Source organism: Eretmochelys imbricata, chromosome 5 (genome assembly GCF_965152235.1).
Source record: "Eretmochelys imbricata isolate rEreImb1 chromosome 5, rEreImb1.hap1, whole genome shotgun sequence".
Lineage (NCBI taxonomy): Eukaryota > Metazoa > Chordata > Testudines > Cheloniidae > Eretmochelys > Eretmochelys imbricata.
In genome coordinates, this window is record NC_135576.1 from 36,174,503 (window position 1) to 36,188,324 (window position 13,822).

At 39.9% G+C, this 13,822-nt stretch overlaps 1 protein-coding gene across 2 annotated transcripts in view; it reads left to right on the forward strand.

Annotated features, from left to right (window-relative positions):
- The window catches only part of MAP3K1 (mitogen-activated protein kinase kinase kinase 1), a 96,093-nt gene extending 82,271 nt beyond the window's left edge, over positions 1–13,822 (forward strand). For both annotated transcript variants that reach the window (XM_077816858.1, XM_077816859.1), the window contains exons 16-20: positions 3,612–3,774; positions 6,741–6,872; positions 7,921–8,063; positions 8,545–8,676; positions 11,127–13,822. In XM_077816858.1, coding sequence (XP_077672984.1) covers positions 3,612–3,774; positions 6,741–6,872; positions 7,921–8,063; positions 8,545–8,676; positions 11,127–11,276 — 720 coding nt within the window. In that variant the 3' untranslated portion in view covers positions 11,277–13,822. The remainder of the gene's footprint in view (positions 1–3,611; positions 3,775–6,740; positions 6,873–7,920; positions 8,064–8,544; positions 8,677–11,126) is intronic.

The following is a 13,822-nucleotide window of genomic DNA, read 5'->3' on the forward strand; positions in this document are numbered from 1 at the left end:
TCTCTCCCAATATCCTAGTCCAGTGGTCAACCAAATAGACTACAATGCCTCTGTTATAAAGATACTTAATTCGCTGTGGTCTCTGCAGTTCTTCACTTTGTAGCATTTACATTCTGAGACTCCTAAGTCCTGTAAGTACTTTAAAGCAGTTAATTTTTGAGACACTCTGTGTCCAGCAACCACAGCTCCAAGCATTGTACTTAAAATTATGTTTCATGTTCCCAACTGCTTATAGATTCCCCTCTTTGTGCCTCAGCATTGGCTCATAAAGTTAGAAAGCATCAACCCAGAGGATGAGCAGAATATGATACAGGAAGACTTGAATGACCTTGAGGACTGGAGTAATAGAAATGGGATGAAATATAGTCCAAAGTGCAAGATCATGCACTTAGGGCCAAATTTTGAAAGGTATTTAGGCACCTAGAGCTGCAGATAGGCACCTAATGGGATGTTTGAAAGCGCCTAAGTAGGTTAGGTGCCTAACTCCCATTGAAATAAATGACTGGCAACCACTGGGATTTTCAAAAGCACCTATCGGCATCTTTAGGTGCCTTTGAAAATGTGATCCTTCAGGACTAATGAACAGGAATCTCTGCTGTAAGATGGGGTCTCATCAGTTTGAAACAAGAGAGGAGAAAGAGCTGGTTATATTAATGAATCTCAGGATGACTGAGTCACCATGAAAAAGGCAAATGCGATCCTACGATTCATTAGGGGAGGTGTTCCAGTAGAGATAGGGAAGTTTTAATACCAATGTACAGTCCAAGGCACTGGTAAGACCTCATGTGGAATACGATTCACAATTCTGGCCAACCATGTTCAAGAAAGATGAATTCATACTGGAACAGGTGCGGACAATGACTACTAGGATGATCAGGAGAATGGAGGGCCTATCTTATGAGAGCTTGTTTAACCAGAAAAGCAAAGGCTGGGTGGGGGTACGATTGCTCTATATAGATAGCTCTGGGGATAAATATAAAGGAGGGAAAAGTAATGTTGGCACATGAATAAATGGGTATAAACTAGCCATGAGTAAATTTAGGATAGAAATGTGTAGAAGGGTTCTAACCATCAGGGACTGAGGTTCTGGAGTTGTGGAGGCAAGAAATCTAACTGGTTTTAAAATAGAGCTCGGCAAGATTAAAAAGGAATTATATGATGGGATTGCCTGGACTCAGTGTTCCAGGAGGTCACTTGCAGACCTATGTTCTTGTGACTTGTTCCTTTCTTGATTATTCTTGATGTCACTTGACTTTTTTTGGAAGAGTGTGGGGGGAGTAAAAAATAAAATGAACACTGGTAGAGTTAGAAATCTGTCTATCATCCTTGTGGTCTTCTTCCTGAAGTCTCATGATAGGTTGGCCTCATGAGGCATATGCTACATAACTGAATGCCAAAAAATGCTATTTGCTACTGCTTATGTAGAACAAAGACTTTTTAGGAGAGGAGTTATGTAAAGCTTTGACAATGAGGACATGAAACTGACACAGTATGCAAAAGATGTGAGGGGAAACCAAAGTAGTAATTAATAGAGGAAAATTATAAGACATTGTCTAAATGAATTTGTTAGGGTATTCAAACCTGCTATGAACAAGCAAGATTTCTAGAGCAAGAAGGACTTGGGCTCATCCTCCTAGAATTGTGGCTACCTTTATGGCAACCACCTATAATTTATCTATATTGGAGAAGCATAAAGCTGTAGTATGGTGTTCAGTTCACACTCTTACACAGCGTTATTCTCTTGGTACTGAAGAGCAGTCCTCCTAGGAATTACCGCTATTGGTGAATCCCTTATCGTGGGACTCTGTAGAGAGAATTCGCTGAAAGAGATCAGAAGGTTCCTTTCTTGATAACCTTGAATAGAATAGAACCTTGAATAGAATAGTATATGTTATCAGGGAGATTATGTGGCCCCAACTATTATTTACTGCTCCAAATTGGTGAGAATTCACAAGGCATGCTGCATGACTACTCTATCACAAGGGTTCTGCTTTTGGAGAACTCCTTTTACTGGCCTTTTCCCACCTGAATGTGGCTGGAGAGGGAAGTGCTGCCCGTAAATGACACCCTAATTTTATCTGTTTTGAAAGGAATCTTCACACTAAAAGTAGACTCAGACCCTCACAAACCCTGTTTTTCAATTTTCTTCATGTTACTGTAGAGAGAAAAAAAGAGGAGACTTTTGAGCAGTCTCTCTTTATTTTCTTTTTACTATAGCAGCATTTTTTCTGTCCACGCAGAGTGAGGTAAAGGTCTGTAATGTTGCTTTGTGATTCCCAAGAATTTGGAATGGTCTGGGCTTATATTTATAGTCAGAATAGTTTAAATGAGTTTAATGTGCAAAGATACCAGGAGAATGATTGTTGAAAGCAGCCTTGGGAGTTACATCCTTACAGATCTTGCCAGCAAAAGGGACTCAAAAGATTTAAGACACTTGCAGTTCTGGACAGTGAGTAGAAGCAGAAAGGCATCAATATTTGAGGCTCTACAGAATGAGGCATGCAGCCCCATTAATCTGGTGACCAAAACCAAATTAACCGTTAAGGAAATGCAAACGGAATCAAGCGGAGTGCCCCGGGGTCAGTCCTGGGGCTGGTTTTGTACAACATCTTCATTAATGATCTGGATGATGGGACAGATTGCACCCCCCGCAAGTTCACAGATGACCCTAAGCTGGGGGGAGAGGTAGATATGCTGGAGGGTAGGGATAGCGTCCAGAGTGACCTACGTAAATTGGAGGATTGGGACAAAAGAAATCTGATGAGGTTCAACAAGGACAAGTGCAGAGTCCTGCACTTAGGACGGAAGAATCCCGAGCATTGCTACAGGCTCAGGTCAGACTGGCTAAGTGGCAGTTCTGCAGAAAAGAATTTGGGGATTACAGTGGGCAAGAAGCTGGATATGAGTCAACAGTGTGCCCTTATTGCCAAGAAGGCTAATGGCATATTGGGCTGCATTAGTAGGAGCACTGCCAGCAGACCGAGGGAAGTGATTATTCCCCTCTATCGGGCACTGGTGAGGCCACATCTGGAGTATTGCGTCCAGTTTTCCCCCCCCTGCCCCCCACTACAGAAAAGATGTGGACAGATTGGAGAGAGTCCAGCGAGAGGGCAACGGAAATTATTAGGGGGCTGGGACACATGACTACGAGTAGAGGCTGAGGGAACCTGGGCTTATTTAGTCTACAGAAGAGAAGAGTGAGGGGGGATTTCATAGCAGCCTTCAACTACCTGAAGGGAGGTTCCAAAGAGGATGGAGCTCGGCTGTTCTCAGTGGTGGCAGATGACAGAATAAGGAGCAGTGGTCTCAAGTTGCAGTTGGGGAGGTCTAGGTTGGATATTAGAAAAAACTATTTCACTAGGAGGGTGCTGAAGCACTGGAATGGGTTACCTAGGGAGGTGGTGGAATCTCTAGCCTTTTAAGGCCTGGCTTGACAAAACCCTGGCTGAGATGATTTCGTTGGGGGTTGGGTCCTGCTTTGAGCAGGGGGTTGGACTATAGATGACCACCTGAAGTCTCTTCCAACCCTAATCTTCTTTGATTCTATGAAAGTATGACATTAAATTCAAAACTATTATCTAAGGTAAAATTTAAATGTTTTTGTGAAATAGGTGACATATGTCAGGAACACATCATCTGAGCAGGAAGAGGTAGTCGAAGCACTGAGAGAAGAGATAAGGATGATGAGTCATCTGAACCATCCTAATATCATTCGAATGTTGGGTGCTACATGTGAAAAGAGCAACTATAATCTCTTTATAGAATGGATGGCAGGTAAACAGCATTCTGTACATAGCATAGGGGTAATCAAACTGCTGGAATAAAAAGCAAATGCACATCTGTTCCTCTTATAGGAAGACAGTAATTTTCCAGGGTTTTCACTGTGTTACATGAGCTTTACGATTTGTGACTTTCCACACTAATATATTTTAATGAATGACTGCACTTTGCACATTTATTAGTATACTTGTAAGCACCAGTAGCCAGCAGTATTTTAGGTTGCAAAATAGTATAACTCTTGTGTCTTCAAATGATCGTACTAGTATCTTTCCAAAATACTCACCTTTTTTTTTTTACCTGAAGTTTTCCATCCTTAAGGTGAATTTTATTTGGGAAATTCAAGCAAAAATCCTTTCACCTGTTCCTGAATTATGTGTAGTGGGGAGGGATTTCTTGTGAAAAAATTCTACCCACACTTTATGAATGGGGCTAAAGCAGATGAAGTTTGTAAGTTAGTAGTGACATAGTCCTTATTGAGGGACAACTATTCTGTTTTCATTTAAGGGAAAGAGTGGGTTTGATTTTAACAGAGCGGTTCTCAAACTTCATTGCACTGCAACCCCCTTCTGAAAACAAAAATTACAACTCAACCCCAGGAGAGGGAACGGAAGCCTGAGCTCACCTGAGTCCTGCTGCCCAGGGGCTGGATAGGGGGGCCACAGCTGAAGCCCTTGTGCTTTGGCTTCAGCCCTGTACCCCAGCAATCTAACGCCAGCCCTGGCAACCCCATTAAAATGGGGTCATGACCCACTTTGGGGTCCCAATGCACAGTTTGAGTACTGCTGATTTAACAAGTATACATTTGAAAATTCCATAGTAAGAATGTGCAATAGAAAATGTCTTGATGCTCACAGGTGAGCATTTCAACACGTGTGCACAGTTTAAGAGCACAGTTGTTAGTTCAAGAGATTTATAAATTCTGTGGGCTGAATAGTTTCAGATTTTCTTTTTTTAATCTCCATGTACTCTCTCCTCCCTCTCCGCTCCCCCCCCCACCAAAAAAAATATTAGACTGGGAGAATTGCATACAAAAAAAGTTGTATTAATCCTTAAACACTGCACATCACATCTCAAAAAAATCATGAGATGGCTATATCAAGAAAAGACCTGTTATTCAGCTGCTCAGTCTGGGGAGAAGTTCTGTGCTCCAGGAATGCAGACCTCAGTTGATGCAGTTTTAAGATATTTTATTCTCAACTGCATAGTATCAAATTCAGTGAGACTTATTTTAAAAAAAAAATCTTTGCTAGAGCTACTTAGGATGCTCAATATTTTTATAAAACTATGTTTCCTTCAGGAAAAATACAGTAACCCACTACCAGGCTGGAGAGGTCCCCAAAGACAGTTTAGATTAAAGTGAGTTTTCTAAAATAGGGGTTTACCAGTATAGTTCAGTAGAAACGTGTCTTGTAGTTATTCAAAATCCAAACACTTATGGAGTGGTATCTTAATGACAAGTAAGGAGACCATGAAAGAGAGCATTGTATCTTCTTCAACAATTATGTATCCTGGTAGACTACTCAGTATTATCAGCCATCTAACGTGCAAACCTCAAGTGGGTATCACTGAATGTAATGGCGCAGAAAACACTTTCCTGAAACACCAGCAGAGTAAAAAAAATGCAAGAGAAGAAGAGCTCTCAAATCTTAAAAAGTCTGATTTTCATGAAAAAATAATGTATAGTATAGATAATGTCAGGAATGGTCCTCCCATTTTACTTATGAACAGGTAATATTATACTCCTGGGGGAATTCTGCGCCAAAAAATTAAAAATTCTGTGCACAATGTTTTAAAATTCTGCATAGTTTATTTGTTAAAATAACACAATATAATCATGCCGGTTTCAGTTATTTTGGTAATCTGTCAGCAAGTATATCTGTAACAATACAGACCAAAAAAAGATTCTGGTAATTTTTTTGGCAAATGGATTCCTTACTAGGCATATTTTAATACAGAACTTTGAATAACTCATTTAAGTTACAATACGTAACTATATTTCCTGCACCCGTCAGAAGCAGTCCCAGGTGCCCCACTCTGTCCTAACTTGCTCCATGGGCCAGGTGCTATGATGAACTTCTATTTCTGGGGAAATTCTTTGCCACTGCACACACACACAATTTTTTCCCCCACAGAAAATACATTCTGCCCCGCGAGTGCTGTAGTTCCACCTTTTGCCTACCAGCGGCTGCTGTGGCACCGGAACAGCCTGTTGCATCATGCTGTTGTCTGCTCTGGCGCCACAGTGGCCTCTGGTGGGCAAAAGGTAGAACTGTAACGCTTCTGGGGCACAATATTTTCTGCAGAAAAAAATAAAATTCTGCGGGACACACAAATTCTGCACATTCACAGTGGTGCAGAATTTCCCCAGGAGTAGTAGTTATCAAGAGTAGATAGAGGAACACTTGAGACACGCAAATATTGTCTTTAGAAAACAAAAATTATAGAAAAATTGCTTTTTTGTTTTTTTTCCTGTTAAATTAAAAAAAATGTAATTGTTGCATATTAAATATTTAAATACAGATATATAAATGGTAAGAAAAAGAGAAAGTTACGGTCTAGGCTTGTTTGTGTTCTAACGTCTCCATTTACAATAACAATATTTTAAAACTGTTGCTCTTCTTGAGAAACTTGGTACAGTAAATTGAATGAATATCTGTAGGTTATTTTCCATCAGCAACAGAACTCAATAACTTTTATAAGGCTTTTCAGTTTTTCTTTTTAAAGGGATATTTAAGGCAAATAGTTTTAAAATGTGTGCTGAGCAGCAGTTGGAAACTCCACGGTTGTGCTCATGGTAGATTTCTTTGCTTATATAATGCATCACACATTTTTGAAAAATTGAGTTACTAGTGTCCAATAAAATCATAGAAAAAATTAGTCCAATTATGGCAGCCAAAGCTACCTAATGCTAATCATGAGTATAAATATTGGAGAAAAAATATAAACAATTTATCTTCCAGGGGGATCAGTTGCTCATTTGCTAAGTAAATATGGAGCCTTCAAAGAATCAGTTGTTGTTAATTACACAGAACAACTGCTGCGTGGCCTTTCTTACCTCCATGAGAATCAGATTATCCACAGGGATGTCAAAGGTAAGAACTCTTGATTGTTGTCTAATAAGAATTCAGAAAGCTTCTTTGTTTGGGGGCAGTTATTATCTGTCTCACTCTTATTGGAGATGAGATCTATGCTTGATTTGCCCAGTTGCATTTAGGAACCTTGAAGCTACTAAACTGCATCCAAACATTCATGTAGTGCTTAGAGACATATAACTCCTTACATACTGGAGACAGGTGCTGATGCAAAAGGTTGATTTAGGGATGAGCAAACTGGTTCAACAAACATAAGCAAATCAAACCAAACTCAAATCTTTTTGAAGGTTCGGAAATGTTCAGATAGCTTTTCTCTTAATTTTTCATTATTGGTCACCAGTTGGTTTTCTAGATATTTATTTGGCCCCGGGGCATCTTAGTATTTGAGCTCTTGGTCTCAGCTTAATTTTGTGGGTGTAAGGGATTCAGATGAACATCCAAAATTTTGGTTCTTATGATAAGGAAAACCTCCAAACCTGTGGAATTTTGCTTACAACTAATGTTGCTGTAACTATCCAGTAAAGATCCAGTAGGAACACCGAAGTCTCTGATTTCAGGCTTACTGTGGCAGTTTATATTCACACGTAAGATATGAGAACAAATTTCAAGGGAATGCTTTCTTTGGCCCCCTCTTTCTGGAGTTATTTTCAAGTGGATGTGAGCCACTTGCATTCAGATAGAAGGATGTAAGGTTTATAGGAGATCTTATATAGGTAGTTGTATAATGCCTTCACTAAGTTCTAGTCACCACCCTCTTCCAGGGCTGTACTCTGCTTCCTACTCTTACATTTGCCCCAGTTCTGAGCTTCATACTGCTTCTCAAAATCTTTTCTCTCATATTCTCAGGCCACTGTGTAATGTTATCTAGGCATAATGGAGACAGATCACCCACTATTAGACAGTTCTGGGCAGTATTCTGTTCTTAGCTCCTCATCTCCTTGCTTTCATGGGTTCGTCAGACCCTTAGTACTTTTTTAATACAGATAAGTATCTCATTGTGTTTTTGACAGAAAGCCAACTAGCAGTGTTTTTGTTATGCTGTTGACAGGTGCCAATTTGCTAATTGACAGCACAGGTCATAGATTAAGAATTGCTGATTTTGGAGCTGCAGCCAGGTTGGCGTCCAAGGGAACTGGTGCTGGAGAGTTTCAGGGACAGTTGTTGGGAACTATTGCATTTATGGCACCAGAGGTAAGAAGCCACTTTGAAAAATTTTGGGGGGGGATGTGTGTTAGAGCTTTGTGCAAATAATTAATTGAGCCAAATGGTAACAGTATCCATAAGTGAAGCAGAGCTTCATATAACCTCATTGTCATAAAAAATTGGAATTATATGTTTTGTTGCTATCTTGGTGTTTTCCCTTCCCAGATTGTTGTTCCAGTTACTCTGACATGGACCACATCTTGACACATTGTTCCTTCATGCAAATGGCCACTGAGCATTCTTAATTACAGCACATTAATTGTTTGTTTGACCAGGCCCTTTAATTGTTGTTCTTGTACTTGACACATGGATAAAACTTGTCAATATTTACACCCTTGTTAACTCACTTAACCCAAAATTGTTTTTAAAATGCTCTTGATTTGGCTTCTGTGTGTATAGAACAATGCATGTGTAGTGTTAGTGGCATGGAATTAATTAGATTAAGCCCTGATATATCTTCCTTTTGTAGGTACTGCGGGGCCAGCAATATGGAAGGAGCTGTGATGTATGGAGCGTTGGCTGTGCTATTATAGAAATGGCTTGTGCTAAACCACCTTGGAATGCTGAGAAGCACTCCAATCACCTTGCTTTGATATTTAAGGTGAGATACCTTGTTGTATTGTAAATAAGTTAAGCAAATGTTGGCACTTCAGTCCTTGATTTCATGTATAACAGTGTAGATTTTAGGAAGAAATAAGGTACACAGTGAAGAATAATTACAATGCTTCCTTTTTATATAAGGCTTTTTATTACAAACGCTACAGTAATGTAAAACTGCTACATTCTAGCTACAATTTCCTCTGGGTTTTTTTGAAAAATGATTCACATCCAAGAATAGCCTCTAGAGCAGGGGCAGGCAAACGTTTTGGTCTGAGGGCCACATCGGGTTTCCAAAATTGTGTGGAGGGCTGGTTAGGGGAGGCTGTGTCTCCCCAAAGAGCCAGGCATGGCCCAGTCCCCGCCTCCTATCCAACCTCTCCCGCTTCTCACCCCCTGACGGCTCCCCCAGGACTTCTGCCCCTCCAATCCCCCCCCCCCTCGAGAGCCCCCCTGGGATTCCCTACCCCATCTATCACACCCTGCTCCCTAACCACCATCCCCACCCCTGAGTGCCCCCTGCTGCCCCATCCAACCCCCCCTCTCATTCCTGACTTCCCCCTGGGACCCTTGCCCCATCTAACGACTCCTGCTCCGTCCAACCGTCCCCTGACCACCCCCGGACCCAACCACCACCCCCAACTCCCCTGCCCTCTGTCCAACGCTCCCTGCCCCCTTACCGTGCTGCCTGGAGCACTGGTGGTGCTACAACCGGGCCGCCCAGAGCACCGGGTCAGGCCATGGCTCCGCAACGGCGCTGCCTGGCCGCCCAGAGCATTACACTGGTGGCGCAGCGCGCTGAGGCTGTGGGGGAGGGGAGACAGTGGGGGAGAGGCCGGGGGCTAGCCTCCCAGGTCAGGAGCTCAGGGGCCAGGCAGGAGGGTCTTGCGGGCCAGATGTGGCCCGTGGGCTGTAGTTTGCCCACCTCTGCTCTAGAGAGGAGCACTATACTAAGATATGAATACACCCATAAGTTGGGGGAGCAAAGCAGGAGTGATGTCACTGACATATATCATTGGTTCCTATTTTACTGTTTGTTATATCACTATAGTACAAATTATAAAATTGAGGTACATTCATATTTTATAATTTGGGGAAGAATATCCTTAACTAAAAATTGATCTTTAGCATTCAGGTGTCCAGCCCCAGAGGACTAGAATAAAATAGGCATCATTTTGATGGACTGGCAATCTCAGAGCATTGATTAAGGATATTAACCACGTTTTTTTGGCAATCAGAATTCTTATTCAATTAAAAAAAAACTCTAAAAATCTTAATAGAAATAACATGAATGAATGAAAGAATAAAATACTTCTATAAAATATGAGCCAGTACAACAGTAATCATGCACAGATTCTAATCAAGCCCTGGTAAATAGTAATCAAATATTACCTCTCTCGTTCAGTGGCATACATGAATTGGTTGGTGGTCTCAGTCTAGTTAATGATAGCTATGAGTCTACATCACCACAACCATCATCCTCGTTAACCCTAATTGGCATTCATATAGAGAGGTTATGGATTGTATGAACAGAGTGAACTACACTTCAGACTTAGTGGTTCTGCTTCAAAGTTACAGTTGAAATGCACTGGCAAGGCACTGTGAGGGAGGGTATACTATAGATACCCAACCCTCACCAGATCCATATACCTCCTTGCATTATGCCAGTTAAACACAGATAAGTGGTGTGCCAGAATAATGCGTATAAGGTATAAGCATGGCAGGAGAATTTCCCAGTTATTTGAGTTGATGGGTACAAAGGAGTCTTGTCCTAGAAACAGAATTATAAGAGGATTCAAGGAGAGAACTGAGACTAAGAGTAGCAGCAATGAATATTGACATCACAGCAAACTGAGGTCAGGAAAATCTCAAATGAGGTCAGGGCCAAAGCATTATTTTCTATAATAAGAAAAGGAGGACTTGTGGCACCTTAGAGACTAACCAATTTATTTGAGCATGAGCTTTCGTGAGCTACAGCTCACTTCATCGGATGCATACCGTGGAAACTGCAGAAGACATTATATACACAGAGACCATGAAACAATACCTCCTCCCACCCCACTCTCTTGCTGGTAATAGCTTATCTAAAGTGATACTACCAGCAGGAGAGTGGGGTGGGAGGAGGTATTGTTTCATGGTCTCTGTGTATATAATGTCTTCTGCAGTTTCCACAGTATGCATCCGATGAAGTGAGCTGTAGCTCACGAAAGCTCATGCTCAAATAAATTGGTTAGTCTCTAAGGTGCCACAAGTACTCCTTTTCTTTTTGCGAAGACAGACTAACACGGCTGTTACTCTGAAACCTGTCATTTTCTATAATGTAATCACTTGCATAATCTGTAGAGAAACTGGTTTTGGAAATGAGGAGTCCAGTCAGCCAGCATCTAGTGGAGTAAAAAAAGAAAAAATAAAGCTGTTGATAACTTCTAAACACATTTTTACTTCTGTCTGTAGATTGCTAGCGCAACTACTGCTCCATCAATTCCCTCGCATCTGTCTCCTGGTTTAAGAGACGTGACCCTTCGGTGTTTAGAACTTCAACCTCAGGACAGACCCCCATCACGGGAACTGCTGAAACACCCAGTCTTCCGTACTACCTGGTAGCTAATTATGTAAAAATTATGAAGATGCTACTGAATATAGAACAATGCCCATCTTGCAGTGCAGTTGAGCACCGCAGCATGTATTATTCTACTGGTCTTAATTATACATCAAGGATTGAAGGCCAGTGGAGGATCCTTACCTAAGTATGTGATTGACAAATCGAGATCTTTACCTAAGCTCAGTATGCAACCTTTCATAACTTGTGAAGAAATATGTGAACTGTGCCTTTTCAAAGATCTGGCTCAAGATGAACAAGAGAACATTTTTCTTTAAATCTGCATGATTATTTAGCAGATAAGTGATTTTATTTTCTTTTGGGGCACTTTTTCAGCAATCTTAGCAGCTGAGGGGCTCAGGATCTACTTTAATATTGCAGTCACTGTTCCATTTCACATTGTGGTCATAAGCAGAGGGTTCTGCAATTCCATTCAGTTTTTCATCACTGGCTAAAAAGGAAATTCTGTGTATGTTCCTTTTATTTCACAAAGTATGTTCTCCTAGTGGAGTATTAAAAACAAACATGGATGAATACTTTTAAAACCATATTCTGCCTTCTTTAAAAATGTAACTAGGCAGCTGTGGTTCACTGTGCATTTATTGCTGGCCCTGTAATTTCCTGTTTGAAGTTATGGTTCTAGACTTTCATTTTATTTTACATTCAGGGAAAGGTGATCTTTAAAACAAACCATCTTCAGAACCAGGTGCAAACTAGGTATCACTGGATATCTTGCTGATTGAAATACAGGTTTATTTGAAATCTGGAATAAAATACTGATAGTTTCAGGCTCTCACAGTGCAGGTATTTTTTTTAAAAAAAAGGAAGATTTCTGTGCAGAAAAACAACTTGTAACCCCAGATCATGTTAAATGTTAGTTTTTGAGCCTATTTTCATGTAACCATTTGTTTTGGTAAACTGTGTAGACAAGTTTCATGTGAAGACCCCTGCCTGTAGCTCCCTTTAAAGTCTGTGGGAGTTTTGCCTTTGACTTAAGTGTGAGCCAGGACCAGGCTCTGGATTCAAGTCTCTTACTGTGTAACAAAACTGTATTCATGTTCACCTCTGATATTAAGTTTTACCTGCTGTTTTCCTTCTGCAGTACGTCATCTAGTTACAATAGCAACTGATTATGTAATTTGAAAATCTGTTAAAAGTATGACCTTACCCTAATAAAAAGTCTTGATTTTTAACAAGAAGTAAACTTGGATTTGAAAGCAAGTTAAGACAAAATTTGATGTAAAGCTTCACCTGTAGTACAAAACTTGGGTTTTTTAAACAGGTGTGTGTTTGTTTGTTTTTTTAAGTGGTCTTTTCATGGTTTTAAAGACAGGTTTTTAGATTCTGATGCATGTAATTCTGAAGGAAAATGGCAGCTGTTCTTTTGCTTTTTAATGGGGATGGGGGGGGGTCTTTTTAAATCAAGTACTGATTGTGTTTAATCCGTTTTTTTAAAATAACTGTTCAAGTTTTAACTCTTCAGAAGCCAGTAGAATTGCTGGACTGAAATCGAATTGGTTATTTTCAAAGACTCAGGACAAACTAAATAAGCTATAGTACATTAAAAATGTACACAAAACATAAATTGGAAGTAAAACAAGTTTAAGATAAGTTTACAGGAATGATAGTGCTCATGCTAATAAAACAGTTTCATTAGATGTGAATGTGTATTTCTTTTTGAAATTTTACATTCCTTTGTTTTGGAAGATTGGCAAACTTTGAAGAGTTAAAAAAAAAAAAAAAAAAATACCGAAATGTGAAGTTTGGTAGCTCTAACTGTATTGTACTTGACTTTTTCTTTCATTTTTTTTAACCGCTTAGAATTCTTCATTATTCTAATAAGATTGTTTCCAAGTCTTTCTTATGTGCAAGCTTTAAAGGATGCACTCTTGCCAATTCATGTACTGGAAGATCAATTGTCAGATTAGTACTTTTTCTGGCAGAAATGTAAACTGTATACACTGATGAACCTCAGCTAATCAGTATTACTTTGTAGATCACCATGCCTACCACATTTCAAACTCAGACTGCCTCTAGATGTCCAAATGCATATTGTTTGAGTTTGTTTGCATTTCCCTCGGCTTGCTGGTAATTGTGGTGTTTTTAAAATGCAGATGTGATGTAATATTCTTATTTTCTTTGGATCAAAGCTGGACTGAAAATTGTATTGTGTAATTATTTTTGTGTTCTTAATGTTATTTGGTACTTAAGTTGTAAATAACGTCTACTGCTGTTTATTCCAATTTCTACTACCTCAGGTGTCCTATAGATTTTCTTCTACCAAAGTTCACTTTCACAATGAAATTATATTTGCTATGTGACTGATTCCTAAGACTTCCAGGGCTTAAGGGCTAACTTCTATTAGCACCTTACTGTGCAAGCAAATTTTACAGAAATCTCTGGGTTAAGAAAATTTGGCTTCGTTGTATCCTTTGTTATTTTAAATATATCAAGATATTTTAATTAAAAGTTTTTACCCCGTTGAACCAATTTTATAGTATAATTTGTACCTATTTTGGTGGTTTTGTCTTTATAGTAAATAAAAGATTTT